The sequence below is a fragment of the Leguminivora glycinivorella genome, chromosome 1 (genome assembly GCF_023078275.1).
Source record: "Leguminivora glycinivorella isolate SPB_JAAS2020 chromosome 1, LegGlyc_1.1, whole genome shotgun sequence".
In the NCBI taxonomy this organism is placed as follows: domain Eukaryota; kingdom Metazoa; phylum Arthropoda; class Insecta; order Lepidoptera; family Tortricidae; genus Leguminivora; species Leguminivora glycinivorella.
In genome coordinates, this window is record NC_062971.1 from 31,584,227 (window position 1) to 31,611,726 (window position 27,500).

At 37.2% G+C, this 27,500-nt stretch overlaps 1 protein-coding gene and 1 long non-coding RNA gene across 2 annotated transcripts; both read right to left on the bottom strand.

Annotated features, from left to right (window-relative positions):
* Positions 1 to 6,294: 6,294 nt before the first annotated feature.
* Positions 6,295 to 10,742, bottom strand: LOC125231574 (trypsin, alkaline C-like). Its single transcript, XM_048137033.1, has 4 exons — positions 10,587 to 10,742; positions 9,654 to 9,822; positions 9,038 to 9,293; positions 6,295 to 6,695 (listed from the first exon to the last, which is right to left on the bottom strand). Exons 1-4 carry the CDS (start codon positions 10,648 to 10,650, stop codon positions 6,339 to 6,341), a joined length of 846 nt encoding a protein of 281 aa, XP_047992990.1. The 5' UTR covers positions 10,651 to 10,742; the 3' UTR covers positions 6,295 to 6,338.
* A 7,207-nt stretch (positions 10,743 to 17,949) lies between these two features.
* On the bottom strand, positions 17,950 to 23,154 carry LOC125231593. The gene is made up of 4 exons (XR_007177636.1): positions 23,085 to 23,154; positions 22,654 to 22,850; positions 21,634 to 21,746; positions 17,950 to 18,248 (listed from the first exon to the last, which is right to left on the bottom strand). It is a non-coding gene; the product is annotated as an uncharacterized LOC125231593 (long non-coding RNA).
* Positions 23,155 to 27,500: the final 4,346 nt, after the last annotated feature.

Consider the following 27,500-nt stretch of genomic DNA (forward strand, 5'->3'; position numbering starts at 1 on the left):
TAGCATTACTAAGGCGCCAGAGACAGAAAGCGATATCGACGGAGCCCCGCTTATTACAGAAACTGCACAGAATAGGAGCCTTCGGCCGTTTGAAGATACCTAACGAACCTAACCTATACCTATATAAAAGTCGTCATTTTGTATCCTAGACCGTTTGCGAGACACGCGTTAATTTTATTAAAGTGCTAGTGCCATTTACTAATCTTAGAACCCTAATATCTCAGTAAATATGAATGGAAAAGAAAAAGTTTACATAACAAAAGATCCTTATTTAAACGTGTTCTATATGATTTATCAATATTAACATAGGTTATATTGGTAAAAAAAATCATCGTAAATTTATTAAGTCTCTGGCGCCTTAGTAAATACTATGGGAAAATTCGCAACTTCGTACTGCTCTAACTCCTAAATAAGTAGGTTTTTCAAACAACTTCATTCTATAAAAGATGCTTATTTTAATGCAATCTTTCATGTTTTTAAATTACAAACACTCAAAAATAATAAATGAAAATTTTTGTTAAAAATTTTCTAAGTCCTAAAATGGTCCATACACAAACCACTAAACTTGCTCTTGCTTGGTGGCCTTGAGGAACGGGACAATGACGTCATCTTTTTCGTGCATGCTGCCCGTAGTAACGAGTTATTAGACGTTATCACGTCAAAAAACCTTTAATTCGGTATTAGTAGATTTGGTAGTAACTTTGAATATTGACTGGTATCCCCAAATAATGACAGTGATGACGTCATTCAAATAATTTTGACAGTGGCAATAAGTGCGAGAGGGACACCAGCCCCAACTTTACCCTCTCATATGGACACACTTTTTGGCCTAACAACTCAATCTAGCTTAATAATATATAAATCTATGGACTTTTCTTATTTTCTGGATAATCAAAATCATAAGGGCCCGCGCAGACGGGCGACACAACTTTTTTGTCTGCGGCGATCGGTCTATGGGCTAGTATGAAAGTGCGCACACGTTGCGACGCAACTTTTTTGTCTGCGGGTTCGGCGACAAGCCTGCGACACGTAGTATCTTCTTAGTAGTTTGTGCCTGCGACGCAACTGTCTCCCTCCCTATTGGTTTCAATGCAAGTGCGCACACGGCGACAAAATAGTTGCCGGTCGGTTTCATTTTGACAGTTAACAACAACAACATACTACGTATACCGCCTGGGCGAACGTATGTTATTATTAGAAAAAAATATAATTTAAATGCCGATTGTTGAATTCGACATTGATATTTGTCGTTTGATTGAAGAAGTAGAGGAAAGACCGACTTTATATGACAAGAATTTAAAATAATATTCCGACAATATTGAGAAAAACGATGCCGGGTTGTAAAATTCTAACCAGTTCATCAAAACTTTTAGGCCGGCAACGCCGGCAACAGACAGTCTTAAAAATTCATAATCTTAGAAAAGATTTGTATGCAAACTGACACTGACAGATCTGTCAGTTTGAACTGTCAGGAAATTTGCTCGTTTCCTTTACAAGAGGAAGTTTGGGTTTTACCCTTATCTCTATCCTTCTTTGTTCGTCAGCGGCATGGTCGGGTTGGATACACTAGAGTTGCGGAGGAAAATGTTGCTCCTGGGGCATTTTTATAAGCTACTGTGCAACCAAGTATCTAACCCGACTGCGCTAGCACGGATAGGTTTGTCTGTGCCGCCCCCTCGCCGGCTCGGAGTGGAAGGGGAGGGCGGGGCGGTGGTGTCGCGGCGGCGCCGGCGCCTGTTCGCGTGTCCGTCGACGCGCACGCGCTGGGCCGCAAACGCTCCAAGAGCTCTGCAAGAGCTATTGCTCTTTTAAATGACATAGCATCTGCATATATTAGTTTTAGTTTACTACCCTTGATGCCGATATTTTTTTTGATCCATCTTACCAAATTATGAAATGTATTAATGAAGTTTTGATTTTTGGATAGGCTCTCAATTTCATGAAAAAAGAAAAAGTTGCGTCCGTAGTATCTTCTTAGTAGTCTGTGGTTGCGTTGCTGTCGTTCCCGTGTGCGCACCTTGGAAATTGTCGCAAGGAGTGACGACAGAGACAAAAAAGTCGTCGAGTGACTTTGTCGCCCGTCTGCGCGGTCCCTAATAATCAATTCAATAAGGCTCCGCGCACACGGGCGACAAAACTGTTTTGTCTCCGTCGCTCGGTCTATGGGCTAGTATGAAGGTGCGCACACGAGGCGACCCAACTTTTCATACAAATACGACGGAGACAAAACAGTTTTGTCTCCCGTCTGTGGGGGGCCTAAATATCAATCACATTATTATATCCTCTAAGTAAGGCTCCGCGCACACGGGCGACAAAACTGTTTTGTCTCCGTCGCTCGGTCTATGGGCTAGTATGAAGGTCTGCGCACACGAGGCGACGCAACTTTTCATACAAATACGACGGAGACAAAACAGTTTTGTCTATTGTCTCCCGTCTGTGGGGGGCCTAAGAGCGAAAGCTAGAGTTATTACTTTTCGCTGTCAATTATGTGAAAAGTTTCAAGGTCGTGGTGTGGAGCGGTCGTGTGTTAGCTACAGTAGGTAACAGTAGCTAACAGTAAAGCTAGGAACACACTACGCGGACGTCCGTCGTAAATCGACCGCGGACGGGAATCTGGACAATGGAAATACACATAACCGTGCAAACTATCGGTCGACGGACGCGGACGTGGCCTTGAGCGCACGGACGTCCGATCGAAATCTGGCTCTCTGGATGTTTTGTTCCGTGCACACTGATAGGTCGCGGTCGCGGTCGTTTTACGACGGACGTCCGCGTAGTATGTTCCTAGCTTAACTGTTTAGCTGGGACGCTATTGCACAACACCCTGCATTTTATGATTAAGCACTGAGACTTGGCACAGGTTGTTCCTTGGGTGCCCCTTTGTAGATAAAGATCGGGAGGCATCGAGAGCCCCCCTTAATTTAGGAGGGAAGAGGGGGGGAAGGCTGGCGCCGCCGCGCTTCCTTTGAAACCATATTTCTCTAAAACTATACAAAATAGGGCATGCGATATATCATTTTCGGATAAATGAAGGACGAGGAATTCATTTTTGTAACAAAAAAAAATGTACTTTAGAACAAAAATACAAAATAAAACGAGATTTTTTTTTATACATATTATTGCACTTTTTATAAAAACCGTAATAGTTGTTTTAAAATAAAAAATATTATTTAATAGCTACATTTAATCTAGTTTTAGAAAATGTATAATTTGTTATAGAAATATATTATAGGACGAGTGATAAAAAATGATTTACATCGCCCGATAGGGTGATTTGAATGCTCATTTCAATAAGTTTTGTCGATGATTTCAGGTATAATCACTATTTTTAACACACGAAAGCTGTAATCATTGTAGTTTATGGTTATTTTAGTGATTAATGTACTTAAAATAAAATAAAAATACAAACATTTAAAAAAATACTTATTAAAAATGTGATAATTTTTTTTAACATTATCCTATTTTGTTCTTTCTACACAATATATATCTAACAGCAATAAATATCAATAAAAAGCCACATTTATTCAGTTTATAAAAATGTACAGTTTGTTATATAAATATATTACGAAACGCGAGATAAAAAATAATGAAAATGAAAATTTTAATGTACGGGTCAGCTTGCATTATTCGATGAGGTGAGGTAAAGGTACTACCCGCTATGCAGTGGAGTTCGTCTAGTAATACAGAAATATACTTGTTCTAATAACGTTTACACATGTAGGTATATCACGACCCAGTACAGAAAATTGTAAAAGTCCTATAATATAAATTAAATAAATAAATAAATATTATAGGACATTCTTACACAGATTGACTGAGGCCCACGGTAAGCTCAAGAAGGCTTGTGTTGTGGGTACTCAGACAACGATATATTTAATATATAAATACTTATATACATAGAAAACATCCATGACTCAGGAACAAATATCTGTGCTCATCACACAAATAAATGCCCTTACCGGGATTCGAACCCGGGACCGCGGCGCAGCAGGCAGGGTCACTACCGACTGCGCCAGACCGGTCGTCAAAATATAGTCAATATAGTTTATTTTGATTGTAAAATAAAATTGCATGTGACTCATATTGTAAAAAAAATGTCTTAATCACGTTCTCCTCTCCTAAAGCAGTTCTGCATGCATAGGCTTGAAGATTTTTTAGTTTACTAGCAGAACTTAGTTACTTCCTTTGGGCCCCCTTAAATCGGTTTTACCCATCCATAAAAGATAAAATAAAAATCGTCATATTCTTCCTTTCAGTATCAATGATAGTTAGTTATTGCGCAATAGTGCCATAAAAAATAAACTAGATTCGTATTAGCATTAAACATTAATGATTTTTGAACTAAGACATTGCTTTTGTACAAAGGAGAACCTCAAAAAATGGTCTGACTAGACGAAAACATGTGTATCGGGGCTAGTACTCAAGGCTCTCAAAAAGTGTAGCTATGTATAGTCTGTAACATGAATAGTCTGAATTTAATTATGTATATATCACAACATCACTGCATAAGCACATCAGCTCCGAACATTTAATTTAAAAAGTCTTTTTTTACGGTTGCAGCTTACGCGGCACTGTTTTTTTACACCTGCATCCGACAATTTCGAGGCATGTTTCTGCAGCAACAGGCAACGTTGCGGGCAAGTAGGCTCCCAAATCCCAATTGTTACAGACTTTCGTCCAGCCACAAGTAGCAAATACTTAATGGCAAATTTTGAATTGGGTTTAGTTGACCCCATACATGGACACCTTGATATACCTATAACCCTTACAAAAATGGTGTAAGGCAGCTTTTGTCGGTGAAATGCTGTTAATTTGGCGGTATTTTTTGGTTAATAACTATTTTCGGCACTCGTTAACCAAAGTACAGGACGCAGATCTGGAATAATAAATATGTCAAGTAAGAATTATCCATAAATTATGCAAATCATATAGATAACTACTATTTCACAAGATGTATTAGGATCAGATGTATATATCTGACCTATCATATCAATCGATAATTTCATGTGATATAAATAGTTAAATTCAGACTATATAGGAGTATGTTGTTTAATTTGAAGTACTCTAAATAACTACACTTTTTGAGAGCTTTGAGTACCTTTACCTCACCTCATCGAATCATACAAGCTGACCCGTACCGTACATCAAGATCGCCCTGCCACGTCACTTTCATTATTTTTTATCTCGCGTTTCGTAATATATTTAAATAACAAACTATATATTTTTATAAACTACATAAATGTGGCTTTTTATTAATATTTATTGCTTTTAGATATATATTGTATATAAAGAACAAAATAGGGTAATGTTATAAAAAAGTTATCAAATTTTAATTTTTTTTTTAATTTTTGTATTTTTTTATTTTAAGTACATTTATCACTAAAATAGCCCTAAACTACAATGATTACGGCTTTCGTGTGTTAAACATAGTGATTATACCTGAAATCATTAACAAAACTTATTGAAATGAGCATTCAAATCACCCTATCGGGTGATGTAAATTATTTTTTATCACTCGTCCTATAATATATTTCTATAACAAATTATACATTTTCTAAAACTAGATAAATGTAGCTATTAAATAATATTTTTTATTTAAAAAAAACCATTACAGTTTTCATAAAATGTGCAATAATATGTATAAAAAAAAATCTCGTTTTTAGATTTTCCCATTTTATTTTGTATTTTTGTTCTAAAATACATTTTTTTGTTCCAAAAATGAATTCCTCGTCCTTCATTTATCCGAAAATGATATATCGCATGCCCTATTTTGTATAGTTTTAGAGAAATATGGTTTCAAAGGAAGCGCGGAGGCGCCAGCCTTCCCCCCCTCCTCCCTCCTAAATTAAGGGGGGCTCTCGATGCCTCCCGATCTTTATCTACTCAGGGCCACCCAATGAACAACTGTGCCAAGTCTCAGTGCTTAATCACAAAATGCAGGGTTCCCATACAAGACATAGCAATAGCGTCCCCAGTAGTTGACATGAGAAAAGTTTGGGTGGTGTTCAGCATGGACCTAATATTATACGGACGGACGTAACGCTCAATACTCAAAAAATGTGATTCTGTGATTCTATTGCATGTGTTGCGTACGTACACTTCGCGCTTGTGTGCACCCCGCGCGGCGTACGTTGGTTAGAAGAGTTATTACTGGTTGTTTATACTGTGATTGTGTGTAACTCGGCGTATAAGAATATTGCAAACTGTACTACGTTGCACAATGTAAGTAGATACTACCTACTAGTGTAACAGCGACATGATTATTAAAGGGAATGTTATGTAAAACAATGGAAACATTCTTATAAAAAGTTTATATTTCGTGTTAGGTTCTTAGCTTCTTAGGCGTTGGCGACGATCCAGTCGGTGTATCTGCTGACGCGGGCGTTGACACCGGGGAATTCGGCGTGGGCGCACTGGTAGCCCCAGGACACGATGCCGACAAGCACGTCGGTGGGCTGAGCAGTGTGCACGTCGGTGGGCTGAGCAGTGTGCACGAGCGGGCCGCCGGAGTCGCCCTGGCAGGCGTCCTTGCCTCCGACGTGCAGGATGCCGGCGCACAGCATGTTGTCGGTTATGTCGGGCCAGCGCGAGAAGCCGGGTTGGGTCTTCAGCCAGGCGTACTGGGAGGCGCAGTATTCTTGGTTGATGATGTTGATGTCCACATGCTGGAGCTGCTCAGGAGCTTGACCGTTGCTCTGCGATATAAAAACGGTATAAACAAAACAACATCGGCTAATGTAAAAACTTTTTAACAAAAAATAAAACCGCCTTCAAAAATAAGCGCGTTACAAAACACGGAGAAACTAAAAAGCCAAAAATAATAAACCAGACCTGTTTGCCCCTCCCAACCATACGCAGGCTGGCCCCGCCTTCAAAAATAATTGATTTGTTTATAATTTGGATGTTTGAATTCAAAGGTTTATTATTTTTGGCTTTTTAGTTTCTCCGTGTTTTGTAACGCGCTTATTTTTGAAGGCGGTTTTATTTTTTGTTAAAAAGTTTATTTATTTGTTGATTTTTAGTGGTTCCTAGTGATATTATATGTATCAGTCTGAATATATGTACAGTAGTGAAAGAATTATCCTTTAACTCCTAACCATTGAGGAGTTGACCTTCCATCATCAGCTCAGCCACATAAAATTACTACCGTCAGGCGTAAATACTGGTGTACCTTTGAAAAATACACTAAAAACCTTACATGTGCCTATAACATTTGAAGAGTTCCCTCGATTTCTCCAAGATCCCATCATCAGACCCTGACTTGGTCTCAATGGGACCATCTCGGGGTTATACCCGTTCGATCAAAAAAAAAAATTTTGAAAATCGATCCACGATTCTCGGAGATATCGAGTAACATACATACAAAAAAAAAAAAAACATTCAGTCGAATTGAGAACCTCCTCCTTTTTTGAAGTCGGTTAAAAAAAATTGCCAAGTCTCTATATCATATTGTTTTGTTTTTGGGCATTTCTCAGGAGGCGCGTTTAACTTTATACGTGTCCGAGGCAAAAAACGTCAAAACGGACTGTTCTAAAAATCTGAATTAAATCAGGCATAATCTTTAACCTCTTTTCTATTTGGTACACCATAACATTATTTATTTATTATTTGTATGATATGAGTAATAAAATATTAAATGCGAAAAGTGACCGTCGGTGGGCGTGTCCCGCACTCAGAATTTGCAAAACAAAAAATCATAACTCAAAATGGAGTTGTTGATCGCAGTTGTTATAGATATTCACGTATAAGGTATTAGTTAACCTATCATATTTTCTGTATAAAAATAATATGTTAGCTAAACTCACCGAGTAAAGACAAATTTACCATGTGTCCCGGGCTAGTGACTGATTTCGGTGTAATTTTATAAACATGACATTACTCTTACAAATTAGTAGATCAGGGTGGCTAGCCGAATGGCACAATCGCTCACGAAACGCTCACGAAACGAAGCGCTAGTAGATATCTATCTCTATCGCGCTTGCGTATTGGCGCGACAGAGCCAGCGGCGTATCGCTTTCGTTTGGCGTCGGAGAAATGCCATTCGGCTACGGGGCCAGGGACGTAGTGGCACAAATATAGTTAGTTTTAGCTATGTTTTAACCATTCAGTGTAGAGGAGATGCAGTACCGTTTTATAAAGTGGACTTTTTGAAGGTTTCTCAGTCGCTCGCAGGGTTTGGTCCCATGTTTTTTAAGATTCGGTGGATCAATTTACTCCCACTGTTTAGGTCCATTTGTCGTTATGTAAGGTACTAACAAATCCTTGAAAGTATGTTATTACGTCATTATAACATCTCCTCTGTATTATGCATGCTATTGCAGTTATCTCCAAAAAAGCTATAACATTTGATATCAGTGGAGTTGATTTCATGGTTTCGATGGATTTTTTGACCACCGATATCAAAAAAAGTGACCACCGACTTCGATTGACATTGTAAACTGATTAAATGTCCATTATTTTCTAATATTTCATACTTAAATAGTAGGGTATACCTTGTAAAAACATAGAACTATGTTTCTAAACAAATTAAGCCACTCTATGGGTACAAACTTCTCTACTCGATAATGACTAGCATATTATCATGTTAAATTTAGTAAAATTGCGCGATTGTGAGCCTTTTTACATGACCTGTCATCGAATTAAAATGAAAAATATCATTAAATTGAATAATAAGTTATATATTAAGTTGAAATGTGGAATAATGTATAAAAAATTGAATTCGGTGGGGAAAATTGATTAGAGTGCCCATACATAATTTCGGTGATTTTAAAATGTCAGATTTCTTACAAACTATAAGGTTCTAATGGAGGCCTCCACCACCAATATTTTTTATATTTAGGCTAGATTTTAGTAAATTGACTGACATATCAATAAAGTAATAAATAAAAATCAGCACCGAAATCAGGCACCGAACGTCATCCCTGAGAACCGCCCTTTTAAAGTCCACTACATAATTCTCATTAAGCTCAACGGATAGTCTTCCTTCGTCCTCATGTGTCTACTACATGAAACCAGATGGATATGTAATTTAACTTACGGAGAGGGTGCCCCATCCGAGGGTGGTGACTACGGTGCCATCGGGGAGGTTGTAGTTGGCGCCGCCGACGCTCACAACAGCGATGTTGTTGCTGAAGGAGGCGGGGGTGGAGAGGCGGATGATGGCGATGTCGTGGTTGAGGGTGGCGCTGCTGTAGCCGGAATGCAGAATCAACTGGGACACTAGGTGCTCGACGCCGCCGCTCGATGCCCGCGAGGTGCCGAGGCGAACACGCCACTCGTTGGCACGATCACCCCTAGTACACAAAGAAAGCCAATTCAAAATTAGAATACACAATAATTATTCTGTATATACTGCTAATACCTACGACAATGAAGGAAGTAGGCATCCAAATTTTTTTCGAATCAAAATACAATTTATAAGTCAGACGATCAATGTACTTTAATTTTACTCCTGGATCATACGCCGATATTACACAGGAACACAAGATATAAGTACACGATATTGTGGTTTCGCTGTAGACTTGTAGAGCATACCTACTTGTCTGGTAGTAGGTATGCGCCGTATGACCATTAGACAGAAATATACATTTTCTGCATAAATCCTCTATTATTTTAATTACCTATAGTAACGAATGACAGACATGTGAACTTACTCGTAGCAATGGGCCGCTGAGAGGACGGACCGGGAGTTGATGAGGGATCCTCCGCACCACTGTTCCCAGAACGTGCCCCACAGCAAGTACTGCATGTTGCTGATGTAGGGGTAGTTGTCCACGGTGGTGGGAGTGCCCCCCACGATACGTTGTGGGTTCTTATGGGCCGCTGCAAAAAACATCGTTTTAGGAATCATTAGATTGGAACATTGGAAGTACTGCGAAAATCTCAGAGCAAAAATACACCCTTTTGCTTGGTAGGTACTTAATTATTATTATTCAGTAGGTGCACACCTCCGTAACTTATTGGTAGGTACCTACTATAATTGTCCCGAGTATTTGCAGGCGGCATTTTTATAATTAGTGTTTATATAGCCTGCCATGTAGAGGCGGCGCCAAATTCGAACTTCGTGAAATCCAAAAGGCGCCAAGTTTCGTTTTTTGAAAAAAGTCGAAACCCGGCGCGGCGCTACTGCAATGTATCACTACTTCAAAAACAACACCTAAATATGCCAAAACCTTCCAGCCGTTTAAGCTGCGAGATTTTGGAACGAAACCAAAGCAATGGTTCAAAATGAAAAGGCGTGGAAGGATCTCGTGGAGGCTTTATTATGCTCCAAGAGGTTGTGGTAGGACAAGCAACAACCATAAACTAACAATTGATGCTGACATCAATTCTTACTTCTTATTCTTCTTAAAGTTTCGGAAAAGGGTTTTTATTTTCTGCAACAAAGATCCAAATGGCTATTTTATTTTCTTCTGTAAGTACTACGAGAGAAAACTATCACTTTGCAGTTTTGAAATGTTGTTTTATAACCTTCCTCGGGTGAAAACCGCATGAAAATCCGTTCAGTATTTTTGAGTTTATTGCGAACACACGTACACACAGACACATTGAATCGTTGAATAAAAACACAAATTTAAGAAGCTTACCTGCGGCCAAGCCCAGAAGGGCGAAGAAGACCAAAGCACGCATGGTTCTGGTGGCTATCGACATGAAGTGAAATGCAAAATGTTGAGTATATATACCCGATTGCACTTCTTATCAAGTACTAATCAGCTTAGAATTTGATAGGATATATTAATTATACCTACTAAGATACCTTTTAGGTGCAACGGTTACCATTCGCGTGATAGATAATTTTATTATTAATTATCAAAGATCGTTATCAGGGTGCACTTTTCGTGGCAAGTGGTACGGTTGGCAAAAAAAAACAAATACATTTAAATATTCACTTTGTTCTTAACTACAAAATAAATACTTACCTTCTTAGGATTACACCTATATTTTTAAAACAATATACGTCAAATGACATTAATTATGTATGCCATAAAAATACATTACGCGAAGTGTAATTATATTATTTAAATCCAAATAATCAAATGCACTCTAGATACGACTAATTATCTAGAATTGTTATTCAAGTAGTTCAAGTCAAAAGTAGTGCACGAAGTAAGTCGAGCACGGAGAAGTATAATAAAGTGCATGAATAATCTCAGTATCTTCATTCACAGTATGGATATGACACAATACCTAGATTTTATAACAACCTTCTTGTAACTTCTGTCAACGTAGAAAGGTCATTTAGTTATTTAATAGTTATTTGTTATACAAGGGGGCAAAGTTGTATTTTAACGCCGAGTGTGGAATTGAGAAACGAGCAAGTGAAAGGATTATATAGTTGAACCACGAGCGAAGCGAGTGGTTCGAGAATAGAATCCTGAACTTGCTAGTTTTTTAACACACGAGAAGTAAAATACATTTGCACCCGAGTGTAACACAAAACTTTTCCCCTCACTATAGCGAGGAAACTACAACGCAAAAAATCCGTTTATCACTGCTTCCAGTAGTTCCACAGCTGGTAAATCATCTTTATTACTAGATTCACCTACTTTTATCAATTTTAAAGCAGTTAATTTGACTTTATTCAAGGTCAAATTACTTTACCCACTAGTGAATAAAACGCGTTTTTACCCGCTGGTATTAAAGGACAAAACACGTGTTTCCGAGCTAGTGAGGGGAAAAATGGATTTTTTCTAATCGACGTGAACGACTGACAGCCAAATATGTTGAACAAATTTTAGTTATTTATTCAATGTAATTTGGCTAAGTAATTATAAATATGTATATATTTCATAATTTGTTAAGTATATGTAGTGTTTTAAATACTTGTGTATTTGTTTTTTTGTCAACTATACTCTGCCACCAATACAGCACGCTGATAACGATCTTTATTAATTATCTGCCCTGCCTGTCTAAAGATCGCGTGCCAATAATGTTATCTACCAGCAAAATAAATTTATAGTTTAAAAAACACTAGAAAAACACGCTTTTATAAATGCACGTAAAAGCCAAAAATAAATTATGGATCGTTCAAGCGCTGTAACAGGAAACACTTTGTAGGTATAACTTGCTGAGAAATCAAGTTAAGCTATGTTACGAGAAGCAGTTTACATAGATTGGCGCGCTAACTGGACTTGCAGCACGACTGAAGCGCCCCACGCTTTTACAATCAAATATTATAATTAAAAGCACATAGTTTACTCTTCATCCCAGAAATAGAGAAAACTTGAACGATCCATAATTTATTTTTGGCTTTTACGTGCATTTATAAAAGCGTGTTTTTCTAGTGTTTTTTAAACTATAAATTTATTTTATACTTTTTAGTCGTTAATAATGAAATATCTTTAAAATTTAAACATAAATGTCAGCTTAGAACAATCTAGCTCTTCTATCTGGAGAGCACTAAGTGATTTTACTCTACTCAGGGCATCCTAATGCTAGTTGGCATAATTGATATTTAGCCTATTTTTGTTTAAGCCTAAAACTCATTTATTCTAACCATCTTTTTACCTTTTTTCAAATGGCCAATGGTTACTTGGCATAACGCTCATATAACCTATTTGTGGTAGGTAGGGTCAGGTAAGTGTGCTTCACTTTCAGAGAACGGTGGGAACGCGAGCAGTCAGGCTCTAGTGACGAGTCGGACTCCGCGTCTGCTCCGGCGCTGCGGGTAAATCAGCCCCTTCGCCCTTGCGTATTTGCTACGGCGGGCCAGGGCTGCTTCCCCTCCGCGCCTCTGGCCTTTAACATACACTCTAGGGGTAGGACAGACAAGACCACGTGGATAGTGGGGTGCTCTGATTCGGATTTGGTCTTAAAGATTATTTATTAGTACTCATTTTTGTGGCAGCAGTTCGTTTTTCGAAGGTCGCAGTTCTAACCTAACCTAACCCACTTTGGTGGCAGCAGTTCGTTTTTCGAAGGTCGCAGTTCTAACCTAACCTAACCCAATTTTGTGGCAGCAGTTCGTTTTTCGAAGGTCGCAGTTCTAACCTAACCCCCACTTTTGTGGCAGCAGTTCGTTTTTCGAAGGTCGCAGTTCTAACCTAACCCACTTTTGTGGCTGTATCGTCCTCTTTTAATATATTGTATCAAAAGGAGGAGTTCTGTAATAAATAAAACAACTATTTCTCTGTACGGCATTCTCCGACCTCTCACACTTGGTGCCATCTTGACAGCAACTGAGTGTTGCCAGTACACCGCCATTTATTAGAATACCACATCTCTTCCTTTTTAACAAATTTTAAATTAAAACAATGCATGAACCATTTATGAAATTACCAAGAGTGCATCGCGCACTAATCAACAGTTTAGCTTCAAACAAATTCAATAAATGCATTGTTGTCGCCGAGAGATGGCAGCACTGGTTGACGTCGGCTGACGTCACATCCGAGCAAGCAGAGCTGGGCCGACGGGTTCTCACGCCACCGAGTTGACGTGGAAGGGAGAACACCGGCGCGCCTCACTTTGTACTGGACTTCGAGCGAGAACGGGTCTTAGTGATTACTTGTACATTTCTGAATAGAAAGTGATTATATATTATTTACCAATTGATATTCGTGCCTTTTATTAATATCAGAAGTGCTCGACCTGCGCCATGGCGCCAAAAAGGAAAAGTAGGGAAATAAGTCGTAAAAGTAGAAGTAAAAATAAAAGTTCTCATAGAAAACGTAAACGTAAAGACAGTTCGAGCTCGGAGTCAAGCACGTCTCGAAGCAGTTCGTCGTCAAGTAAGTAGTAGTAGCAGCAGCTCTGGAGACAACAGGCGACATCGGCGGAAAACCAAGCGAAGTCGTAAGCGCTCCGAAACCGTGAGTCAGAATGCATTATTATCGTCGGTCATTCCAGAATTTGATCCCTTGATTGATGATATATCTATGTGGCTAAATGTTGTTGATGCTAATGCTCGGGCTTTCGGTTGGTCAGATAAAGTAATTAAATATCAGGCGTTACAAAAGCTTCGAAATACTGCAAAAACTTGGTACGATTCGTTACAAAAAAACCGTACGTGTTGGACTTCTTGGGACTGGAAAGATTGGCGCAATGAAATGTTAGATACGTTCCAAATAAATAGAAATATGTTCACATTGTTATCGGATTTAATGAGTGCTAAACCCACGGAAGGGCAATCGTTGTATGAGTTCTACTTCCAGCAAAAAAGTAAGATTGATCGGCTGCGACTTGCGTTTAAAGAGAAGGATGTGGTTTCGATTATAGTAGGGACAATAGGCGATAAAAATATTTGTACAGCGGCAGAGGCGGGCAATTTCCAATATTGTGAGGAATTAGCTTCATTTTTACATGGAAAAACATATTCGACGGTAGAAGCGAAATTGTTAAATAAAAATAATACAATGAATGTGACACATAAACAGCAAACTTCTCGGTCTAACAATGGTGGGTCGGTTTTTAGAAAAATAGAACAAACCAATAATCAGGGCTCTGTTAGTATCGACCATTCGCAGACAAGAATTACTTGTTTTTCTTGCGGTGAAGTGGGGCACAAAAAGATTGATTGTAATCAAAAAGACTCCATTAAATGTAACTTTTGTCAAAAACCGGGACATTTAGAGGCGGTGTGTAGATCCAAACCGAAAACAAAGACCGAGAAGTCGGCTGAAGTGAAGTTTATTAGTAAGTACGTCTAATACGAAAGAAAATTTTTATAAAGATGTGTATCTAAATGATTGTAAACATCAAGCTTTTATTGATATGGGCAGCGCGTGCTCATTAATGGAATCGGATCTGGTTGCAAAGTTGAAGTTAGTACCGCGAAAGTTAGACGTGCCGGTTACGCTGACGGGATACAAAAAAGAGATATGTAGTGAGGTTACGGAAGTAGTATCAGTGACGCTCAAATTGGATAAAGTTCGTTTAGAGGTGGATTTTTATGTGATAAACGAGTTATCTGGATGTGACACTTTAATAGGTAGAAATTTTACCGAAAATGAAAATATTATGTATACCAGAGTGGGCAACACATTGATGTTTCAACCAATTACAAAAGAACAGATTTGTTTGATTGAAACATCAATGTTCAATGCCGATAATGCAGAACATGTACAAATTCTAAATAAACTTTTTACAAAATATCCGAAATGCGTAGCAAATGACTTATCCAATTTGGGGGAAACATCATGCGTGGAGCTCGACATTGAAGTTACTACGAACAAGCCTGTATGTCAGCGACCATATCGTATGTCGGAATCGGAAAAGAAAGTTACCCGCGAAATAGTTGACGATTTATTGAAAAACAATATAATACGTGAGAGTAACTTACCGTACGCGAGCCCGGTGTTATTAGTTGACAAACCCAATGGCCAGAAGCGATTGTGTGTCGACTATAGACAATTAAATAAAATAACTGTAAAGGAAAAATACCCGATGCCGATTGTTGAAGATTTGATAGATAGAATGCGCGGATGTAAATATTTTACATCATTAGATCTAAAGTCTGGATATTATCAAATTAAAATTAAAGATGAGGCTATCCCCAAATTTGCGTTCATTACATGTGATTCAAAGTATGAATTTTTACGGATGCCGTTCGGAAATTGTAACGGACCGGCGGTTTTTCAGAGATTGATGGACACGGTACTGGGTAAACTTAGATTTGGACGAGTTATATGTTTCATGGACGATTTATTAATAGCGACAGAGACACTAGATGAAAACATACAATGTCTAGAGTCAGTTTTGAGTCTGTTACAAGAAAATGGTCTAACAATTAATTTAGAAAAATGCAATTTTTTTCAAAACAAAATTAACTTTCTCGGATATGATATATCGGGCGAAGGCGTCCGACCGGGCACGAAAAAACTGTCAGCAATCAAAGATTACCCAATACCTGAAAATGTCCATCAAGTTAGGCAATTTCTTGGTCTAGTAAATTTTTTTCGAAAATTTGTCAAAAACTGTGCAGTTTTGTGTAGTCCTTTGACAAAACTGTTAAAAAAAAAGGCGTAACCTGGGAATGGGGTGAAGAGCAAAATAAAGCTGTAAACGCATTAAAACATGAGTTATTAACAAACGCGCTGCTTACTATATTTGACCCCAAATTACCGATAATTTTATACACTGACGCGTCTCGTGATGGAATCGGGTGTATAGTGGTACAAGTTACAAAAGATGGTGAAAAACCGATTTATTTCTATAGTCGACAGACAACAGTCGAAGAAAAAAAATACCATTCGTTTGAACTCGAGTTTTTGGCCATTGTCGTGAGTTTGAAGAAGTTTAGGCATTATTTGTTGGGAAACGAATTTAAAATCGTAACTGATTGCAATGCGGTGCGGTATACTATTATGAAGCAAGAAATTAATTCGCGAATAGGTAGGTGGGTACTACAAACACAAGAGTTCAATTTTGAAATTATACATAGACCTGGAACGCAAATGCAACACGTGGACGCGCTAAGCAGAAATCCAGTTGGTAATTCCGCGGCCCCTGTTAATGAAAGTGTGATGGCCATAAATGTTTTAGAGTCTGATTGGCTATTGTCAGTACAATTGCAAGATCCGTGTATATGCTCAATTAAGGATATCTTAGCGTCAGGCGAGGCCGAGTCGCATAAACAAATTTTTAACAACTACGAATTGCTGGGAAATAAAGTTTACCGTAGAACTGAATATGGTAGGAGATGGTTAGTACCTAAACAATGCATATGGCAGGTGATAAGGGCTAACCACGACGATATAGGGCATTTTGCTGTAGACAAGACGATTGAACGCATAAAAAGTAAATATTGGTTTTCTCACATGAAAAAGATTGTAACAAAGTATGTAAATAACTGTGTTAACTGCATTTACAGTAAAAATGTTCATGGAAGAAAAGCTGGTAAATTGTTTCCTATACCTAAATATGCTAGGCCGTTCCACACCTTACATATATACCACTTGGGACCCTTCGTGAAAACCACAAAAAGGAATACCTACTTGTTAGTCATTGTTGATTCATTTACAAAGTTCGTTTTTATAGCCCCGGTGCGAAACACTCCCGTTAAGCAAGCAGAACTTGCGGTAACATTGCTCAATGCTACATCTGGGAGCTTGAAACTTACAATTGCAAGCTTGAAACGTTTGAGCAACGTTTGAGCCATATTGATGTTAAACGCTTTCGGCCGCGCTGTAGATAAACCCTGTAAGTTTCCCAGATCGGATTTTTACAACTTTCTATAACTTTGAATAGCAATGTTGCTGATACATTGAAATATAAACTTACTAGAAAGTTATGACGAAAACTTTTAAGAAGTTCATTTTTGTACATTGCATCAATAGCACATTATGCAACTTGTCCGTAACATACATGCTATTCATTGCGGCAATGTTACATTCATAATACACCAAAAAGTTTGATGTTGTATATTGTATTGACTTTTCACCGATACCTTTCAATGCGTTACAAATATAACATTGCTTTAATAACTCTAATGAAGTTCCTTGCAAGTTACGCATGTAATGTACCTAAAAGTAGCTCTCATAATGTTTCATTTGAAACTTCTGGAAATGATTATATTTGGTATGTTGTGTCAACAAATCACTGGTAACTTTTGTGAAAGTTACTTGTGAACCGTTCACACAATATTTCATAGGGATATTTGAGGGAACGTGATTTTTGTGGTTGATAGGACGTCACAAATATAACTGCCCGCAAGGTGCTCTGCAAGCTGCGTGAGCCTGAGCGAGCCTCGTGCGGCTGCCAGCTGCCGGTTCAAAGAGAACTCGCTTGATTCGATCGCGATTCTATTGAAACAAGCTAGATTCTCTCCAAAAGCCGACAGCCAAAGGCTAGCGCGCGAGTACGCTCGACAGGTTCGGATCCGTGCGCAGCTTACAGATACTACCCAGCATAATTTTAATGATTATGTATGATCAAAATAACTATAAACGAAAAAGTCAAACTTAAAAAATACCTCACACAAAAATCATTGATTGTAAAACAAAAACATGGATATACAGACAACATAATTATTTTATTTAAAGTTTTTTCTTCAGACCGCAAAAACAGCACCATACTAATGAAAAATGATATGAATACTTATGTAGAGTTAGACATTTGAATTGAACATAAATGTTATCATAATACACACAAACACTATTTTAAAACACTGCGTGAATACTACGACGGTTAAGAGCCCGCAGGACCCGAGCTCCTTCTCATATTTGAGGAGACCACCCGTCGCGCTGAAGAGGCGTCACTAAGGCCGTTCGCAGACGCACCTTCTCAAGTCCTCCTCGCCTCAAGTGACATACCTGCAAAAAAATAAATTCATTCAATCTATAATTCTGATTGTACACATGAAACATGAGTTTGCCGCTGATGAGATGAAGGATTTATGATAATTATTTTGTATGATTTAACTTATTGATTATTTGTTTGTCCTTTCCAGTACTCGGGACCATGGGGTCCCGGACATTTGGGAGGCATGTGTGGGGCCGAAGCCAACAGCACGGCCTCTGTGCTGTTGGCTTCGGCTGTGCTTTCTAGACAATTTACTCTAAATGTAATGTGACACTACCCGGCGATTATCCCTGTCCGCACTATAGTAATGCACCCAAGGACAAGCGCCGGTTAGTGTAGAACTATTGATAGAAAAAGGTAAATAAAAGAAACCGGGCTATTAGGTTGAATTGCTGGTGGACTTGTAACCGGTACTATGGGAGACTATGGCACCTGCCTTGATCATATTATGTTATAAAAACATGAAAAAATAGGCAGGCGGTGACTAGCCAATTATTATTATTTGCCTGCTCTCATCCTGCACAGTCTCCAATACGTCTGCACGATTTCTTAGAAACTGATAAGTCTTCAAGAGGAGACTTTGCAGTGTGGTTTTGTACATGGAATTTTCCTGTACTTAAAATATTTTATACCATACAAAATTACAAATGAAGCATTAGATAATTATAAGAAACACATTGGCAAAAGTTATTTTTAAATCAAATTTCTATTGAATATGTCTGATAGCGTACATTGGGGTAATTTCGAAAGTCACAGAAAAATCACCATTATTTCCATCATATCAATGTTCCCCTTTCGAAATTACCAGAGCATTTCTGTGGTTCGAAATTGCCCCAACGCACCCTAAATGAGTTGACGTCACTAAACACGAAAGTCGTACTATTTCCATAATTAGCAAACTTAAAAAGAAGCTGATTTGTGTGCTACTCTGCGGCGGCGGCATATGTACGTATGATGTTTATGACTATACCTATACTGCCCTGCTAAGCCGAGTGGCGCTGTCTCAAAACCAAATGATTTTGGAAACGTAAACGTCAGTGATATTATTATTTATTTAGGTAATCACAAACATAAATCTCTAATTAATTTACATAGTATCGTTAAACCAATAAGGTTTGTCTCGATACCTATTCCACAGATACCTATAGATACTTTATAAGTTAATTATGGATTTTCGTTTGAGATAGCGCTTTTCGGCTTAGGCCTCCTAAGTATAGGGGGAAACGAAATAATGGGCTTTGAGCGTGGAAGGAACAAATCTCCGTCTCACTTACCTGTACACCTGGCATAATAGCTCATAAGGTTCAGGTGTAATGCGGAATTACTGAAAGTAATGATTTTTTCAATACGTACATAATAAACGACATTTGTACATCAATTTCCATAAGAAAAAAGTAAATAATGTAGATTCTATCTATGAGTACTGATACAATCAAAGCCCATTATTTCGTTTCTCCCTATAGGTGCAGTCATAAACATCATACGTACATATTGTACGTTATACGTAATTACGTACATCATTTTACCATATAGTTAGTTGAAGTTCATTATGAAGGCGCCGCCGCCGCCGCCGCGCCGCAGAGTAGCACACGCTGAATTGACTAAAAGGAAAGTAGACTATTCTTTCCACTTAATGCTAGTATTGCTAGTGACGCCGTGTCTTGCGAGGGCGACGGTCGCCGTCGCGTCTCACACTTCCATATCGATAAGGTTTGATTTCGTATACGTCGCATCGCCCACGCAAGACACGGCGTTAGTTACACTGTCCAGTTTTTGGACAACTATATATATTATAAGAGTGACCCACAGGTCAGTGCGTTCCCTAAGCGAATTCAAGGCTCTCAAATTTGTTGAAACATGGTCTACAATAGGGTGGTCCACATTTGTATGGAAGAAAAATAAATATGACTAATCCTTTCTCCACATGGTTCCCTTTGTTCTATTATGAATTAGTAGTTTATGTACCAAATTTTAACCCATTTGCTCATTATTTACAGGTCGCTCAAGATACATTTAAAATTGGATATCTCCTATAATAAAATAAAAACCGAAATAATTAAAACATTGCAAACTGCCCGGTTCATGTTTTATTTAGCTCTAATGAAATAGGGAAAAATATAATTAAACCATTAAAATACCTCCATGTAAGATTTTTTCTTTAGTCAAGTTCATTTCTTACATTTCAGTATGGCATTATTGCTTTATTTTGAGCGACCTCTAAATAAAGTCTGATTGTTCTCAAAATTGGTTGACATGATTTTAATAAGTTTTCGTGTAGAAATAACCATGTGGAGCTCAAACAATAAAAAACATTTTTTTTTGGACCACCCTAGTCTACAATAAATTTAATCGACTTATGAGATTTGTTATTCATAGTAAAGTGTAAAAATAACCGGCCTAGAGCGTGTCGGGCCACGCTCAGTGTAGGGTTCCGTAGTTTTCCGTATTTTTTATTAAAAACAACTGAACCTATCAACTTTAAAACAATTTTCCTAGAGTCTTTATAAAGTTCTACATTATAAACTGAAATAAATGTCATATACAAAGAAAAAATGACCAAGGCATTCTATATTTCCTATGAAATAATTTAATTTGGTCTTAGAGTGAAGTTCTACATTTGTATTTTTTTTTTTTAAACATATGGTTCAAAAGTTAGAGAGGGGACACACTTTTTTTCCTTTAGGAGCGATTATTTCCGAAAATATTGATATTATCAGAAAACGATTTTAGTAAACCCGTATTGATTTTTAAATACCTATCCAACAATATATCACATGTTGGGATTGGAATGAAAAAAATCAGTCCCCACTTTACCCTAACAAAACATTTTTTTCCGCTTCTTATTTTACCACTTTGTCGGCGTAATTGATATACATAATTACATATTGGCACCAAATTTCAGCTTTCTAGTGCTAACGGTTACTGAGATTATCCGCGGACGGACGGACGGACGGACGGACAGACAGACAGACAGACAGACATGGCGAAACTATAAGGGTTGCTAGTTGACTATAGAATTCTAAAAATGATGTGAGATTGAGATGATTATTTATCAATACATTTTTATTATAGGCTACTTTCCTTCTAGTAAAATCAGTTTCTTTTTAAGAACTCTCAAAACGAATTTGAATGATTTGCTGATATGGAAATTAAACGAAAACGTGTCGACTGACGTCACGGTCAACTCCTATGATCATTATAAATTTCAATGAGATTTAAATAGAAATTGGGTTTAAAAATATGGCAGATTATTTTTAAAGGAAATTTCTATTTAAGTTTTGCTTCGTCAATATCCTCGCTCTTGTTATCACTACTGTCATTGTTGACATTTTGTATTTACTGAATGAAAATACAGAAATAAATTAATGAAGAGAAGGGTAAAATGTGCAAGCTAACCAAATTCCACCGGGCCAAACAAGGTGAGTGAGTGCACTGTCGCGCTGACACGTAGATCTGCAGTTGGAGAATGGCCTGTGGCACGAAGTAGCAGAGCACTGCGCCACAACCATCTGAAATGTCCGGTGCGTGAGCTAAGCAAGTGAAAATAACAGGGAGAAGCAAATATGCAGTGTTAGTTAATGAGGTGCAGAAACAGTTAATAAGAAAACCCAGGAATATTTATGAACACACACAAATAATTAGCAATTAAATGAACCCAAATGCTTAATTTACACAAATCTCTTGGGTTAATTAAACTGAGCTTGGACTATCAAAGGGTCATGTGGGACTATTTACGTGACGTGACGTTTTTATACTTGGTACACAATGAAACACAAAATAAATGTTGTAGACAAGATACAAATATTGTACCCTCGACGGCTTTATATTGTCAAGTTGTAATATCAGGCAATCACAACTGACTACATACCTAAGGGTCACTTGCACCACCGAAAATGGAGGGTTGACCCGAGGCTAACCCACCATTTCATATGGAATTTGACAGTTGATAGCCCACTAACCTTGAGTTAAGCAGTTGGTACAAGTGGCCCTAAATGAATTTATGCTTAACTGGGCCCTAAATGTCTGACGGAGGCACTAAAGATTCGATAAATCTGATTCTGTATCTGTACGTATTTACGTAGGTGGATAACTACAACTTTATAAAGTAGCAGACACTGAACAAAGAAACACTATTTTTTTTTCATAAACATTCAGTTTATCTTTAAATTTATATGCATGTAAATAACAAGTTACTTGGAAACTTGAAAACAACTCTGTGTTGATAAATTAGAACCAAATACAACCTTTGCAATTACGTACCGACAACTGTACTAGATTAACTGTATGTCACTTACGATTTTACAAGCTTTGATAATACTAAGTAACACTAATTATTATGCCACGAACTCACGACAATATTCACAAGTCAAAAAGGAAATCAAAGTAGACGTATAAATGGAACGCGCAACTACATACCTTTCTAAGCTTAAGAGAGATCTGCCGCGTCATTTGTAACCGACGAGTCCGACGACGACAGCGTGATGACTTGATAATAATACAGGCACTGGGATAGACTTCACTGGCCATTGCACGCAGGCCGGATCCTGTTGTTGATCGCCAACTTGTCCAGGATCGCGGCAGATGATGGGGCATGGGCAAAAACAACCCTGAACCTGAACACAGTATAAAAATATATTGATTTATAATGTTAAAAATAATTCGCGGATGCGACATGTAGGTCGTCGATTCAAGTGGGGCGCGAAGGCGGCGTAAGCGCTACCCGCGACGTGACGAGCCGTTTTTCTGTAATATGATATATTACACAAACCAACCTAGTCCCACAATAAACTATCTAACAGTTAACTGCCACATAGGCTGTAAATTGGTAATTAAATAGCAAATCTCACCATATTTCCGTCAGCTAACTCACAGAAGGACGCGCACCACGATAGAATACATAAAAGATGGCGTCGCGTCGCGGTCCGGGGTTGCCAACTCTAAAACCGTGTTCAGAAACCGAGGGAAAATTATATTTAATATTATTTAGTTCCGTTACCGTCAGTGGCGAAAATGCATATCGTGATTTCGCTAGGACGGGTATATACAGGGTGTAAACCTAATACGGGCGAACAGTATAATAAGTTGTATTTGATAAGAAACGGCCCCTCTTAGTAATTAGTCTCTGGCATATAATTTATAAGTATTTAAAGAAGAAAATATTAATTTACGTGAAATGATCAATTAATGGTCCAAGACTTCCAAGAGCTGGCAGGATTTTGGAGTAGGTACTTGAGGCAACCTGTAAAGGTGCTCAGATGCTTCTCTGATCATAACCAACATCAGGTCTGCAAGTCTGGCAGCTGGGGAGTGGGGCTTTATCGAGCTATGAATTATTAAAGATTTAATTTTTGGGGCCCATAAAAGGTGTTTGAGGCAACCTGGAATTATTAAAAAGTGAAAGTAGAGTTCCTCAGATGTCGCATAGTATTTATGCCAGATCATTTGGCCGGGTCCTTCACCGAGCCAGAACAGTGCAAAGTGGTAAAAAAAGAATTCCAAAAAGGTTCTTGCGGCAATCTGTCATTTTTACCAGTAAAATATGAGGGTCTAAATAGCCATCGAAAAATAATGCCATGACATGAGGTGGGGTCTGTACCCTGCCATTCGATCTTGAAAGTATTTTTTTTAGTTTTTCGTAAATAACTCGTAAACGGTAGCCCACAGCAAAAAAATATGTCAAACAGAAAATATGTACATAAAATTTTCTACAAGAAAGGTTATATACATTTTTTCGATAGGATCAATATAGAAAAGGATAATTTAGTAAGAAAGTTTTTTTAATCGATTAAATGCTCCGTTTTTCGTCCATACCTCGTAAACGGTGGCCCACAGCAAATAACTATGTTAAACAGAAAATATCTACATAAAATTTCCTATAAAAAAGGTTATATAAGATTTTTCGCTAGGATCATTTTTTTAGTTGGAATGTATTTTTAAATAGATTACATGGGCCGTTTTTTGTTGATAACTTAAAAACGGTGGCTCACAGCTAAAAAAAAATAATGTTACACGGAATTAATCTACATAATATTTCCTACAAGAAAGGTTCTATAAGATTTTTCGCTAGGATCAATATTTTAGTAGGTAAGTTTTTTTAAATAGATTAATTTTAGTTGGAAAGTATTTTTAAATAGCTTACGTAGGACGTTTTTTGTTAATAACTCGAAATCGGAGGCTCACAGCCAAAAATAATGTTATACATAATTAATCTTCATAATATTTCCTACAAGAAAGTTTCTATAAGATTTTTCGCTAGGATCAATATTTTAGTTAGAAAGTATTTTTAAATAGATTTCATGGGCCGTTTTTTGTAAATACCTCGTAAACGGTGGCTCACAGCTAAATAAAATGTTCACAAGAAAATATCTTCATAAAATTTCCTACAAGAAAGGTCCTATACATTTTTTCGCTAGGATCAATGTGTGAGTGTGTTTGTCGGTTACCATTAAGGCGAGATTTACTTGTATCTTTTATGCATTTAAACTGACAAAGTGGCTTTATAGCAATCGACAAAGTGGGACGTTTTCACGTCCACACTCACATATTTTAGTTGAAAGTATTTTTAAATAGATTGCATGGGAAGTTTTTTGTTGATAACTCAAAAACGGTGGCTCACAGCCCAAAATAATGGTATACAGAAATAATCTACATAATATTTCCTACAAGAAAGGTTTTATAAGAGTTTTCGCTAGGATCAATATTAGTTGGAAATTATTTTTAAATAGATTTCATTGGCCGTTTTTGTAAATACCTCGTAAACGGTGGCCCACAGCTAAATAAAATGTTCACGAGAAAAAATTTAAATAAAATTTTCTATAAGAAAGGTTCTATACGTTTTTTCGCTAGGATCAATTTTTTAGTTGGAAAGTATTTTTAAATAGATTACATGGGCCGCTTTTTGTAAATAATTCGAAAACGGTGGCTCATAACCGGAAATAATCTATATAATATTGCCTACTAGAAAGGATATATAAGAATTTTCGCTGGGATCAATATTTTAGTAGGAAAGTTTGTCTTATAATTCTTTCTGAAGTGCAAATTTAGGAGTTTCAACTCAAATCTCAAAATCGATCAACAAAAAGCGGCCCATTTAATGTCGCCAGTATCCTTGGTACAATGCCTCAAGGGCCTATTTTAGACATTAGCTAGCTTTTAAGTTTAGTCTTAGTTTCTTATATAATTATGTAAATATGTTCATGTAAATAAAGAGATAAAAACATTAAAAAAAAAATGTTATCTGCAAAAGTATTGTTTGACTAGAAGACTATTATGCTCATCAACATTATGACAAGAAACAATTCGGTATTACAAAAATCTGCGAAATGATTTATGCCAAAGCATATTCTGCGTAAGGTGTTTCTGCCAAACGTGACTTCTGCCAAGAACTATTATACGAATCAAATGAGTAAAAAGTTTCTACCAGAGAATAGTGAACCTATATAAGTTTTTTCGCTAGGATCAATTTTTTAGTTGGAAAGTATTTTTAAATAGACTACATGGGCAGTTTTTTGTTGATAACTCAAAAACGGTGGCACACAGCCAAAAATGATGTTACACAGAATTAATCTACATAATATTTCCTACAAGAAAGGTTCTATAAGATTTTTCGCTAGGATCAATGTTTTAGTAGGTAAGTTTTTTGAAATAGATTACATGAAATAGATAACATTTGTGCATAATATGTAGGAGGCATAAAGTTGCAATTCGCTATTTGATAGCGAGTTGGATGTGTTTGGGATGCAAGATACCTAACACTCCTCCTCGCTTCGCTCGTCGTCGTACCTAATAGTGACTCTGGGGCAGTTTTTCTTTTTTGATAGCGTGTAATAATTCTGCTATTGTAATATTATGCTATAAGATTATTATGGTACATACAATCACGCTAAATCAAATTTGACCAAAGTAATGTTCTGTAAAACAATATTCTGCCAAATGTATCTTATGCGTGGTAGTAATAATGCCAACTAAGTTTTCTGCGAAATTACCATTCGACCGAATGTTTTTTCTGCGAAACATGTTATGCTAAGTGTGTTTTTGGCCAAAATTATTCTGCCAGATGAGGGTAACCCTTTTATGATATGTGTATGAGGGTGGATTTGAATAATTCATCTAATCAACCATACATTTTGATCCTTGAGGCAATCAAACCATATTTAAAGGTGGTGCAAAGTTACCCATGGGGGAGCAAAATAGCTCCGTTTTACTGTATTGTAACAAACAAACAATTCGACTGAAAGTGTTACTGCGAAACATGTTATGCGAAGTGTGTTTCGGACTAAAATTATTCTGCCAGATGAGGGTAACCCCTTATAATAACCTTTCTTATAGGAAATTTTATGTAGATATTTTCTGTTTAACAAAGTTTTTTGCTGTGTGCCACCGTTTACGAGGTATTGACGAAAAACGGAGCATGTAATCGATTAAAAAAAACTTTCTTACTAAATTATCCACTTATATATTGTTCCTATCGAAAAAACGTACATAACCTTTCTTGTAGACAATTTAATGTAGATATTTTCTGTTTACCATATTTTTTTGCTGTGGGCCACCGTTTACGAGTTATTTACGGAAAACTAAAAAATTGACTTTCAAGATCGAATGGCTGGGTATGGACCCCACCTCATGTCATGGCATTATTTTTCCATGGCTATTTAGACCCTCATCTTTTACTGGTAAAAATGACAAATTGCCTCAAGAACCTTTTTTGGATTATTTTTTTACCACTTTGCACTGTTCTGGCACGGTGAAGGACCCGGCCAAATGATCTAGAATAAATACTATGCGACTTCTGAGGAACTCTACTTTCACGTTGCCTCAAACACCTTTTTTGGGCCTCAAAAAATTAAAGACGAGAGAAGTTATCAGTAGAGACCTGAAATGTGGTACCAATATGTATATCAATCACGACGACAATGTAGTAAAATTAAAAGTGAAAAAAATATAATTATATTAGAATACCCTCCCGTACATGTAAAGTGGGGAGTGAATTTTTTTTTTTTCATTTCAATCCTAACGTGTGATATATTGTTCGATAAGTATTTAAAAATGAATAGGGGTTTACAAAAATATTTTTTTTGACATTATTAATATTAAATTAATTTTTATTAAGCAGAAACGTCTGCTAACGATTCAAAACATTTTTTTTTTTTTTTATTATTATTATTTTTTTTTAATGGTGCGGGTTCAAGTCCCGCCGGAAGCGTAAATTTTTCCATTTTTTCCTTTAATATAAAAATATTTTTAATATTTTCATAAATAATGGC

What these genes read in the sequence shown, in the direction of transcription:
- LOC125231574 (XM_048137033.1), bottom strand. Translation starts at nt 10,650, where the DNA reads ATGTCGATAGCCACCAGAACCATGCGTGCTTTGGTCTTCTTCGCCCTT. An exon ending in CCTTCTGGGCTTGGCCGCAG is followed by an intron (nt 9,823 to 10,586) that starts GTAAGCTTCTTA and finishes TGTTTTTTGCAG; the next exon opens with CGGCCCATAAGAACCCACAA. An exon ending in TCAGCGGCCCATTGCTACGA is followed by an intron (nt 9,294 to 9,653) that starts GTAAGTTCACAT and finishes TTTGTGTACTAG; the next exon opens with GGGTGATCGTGCCAACGAGT.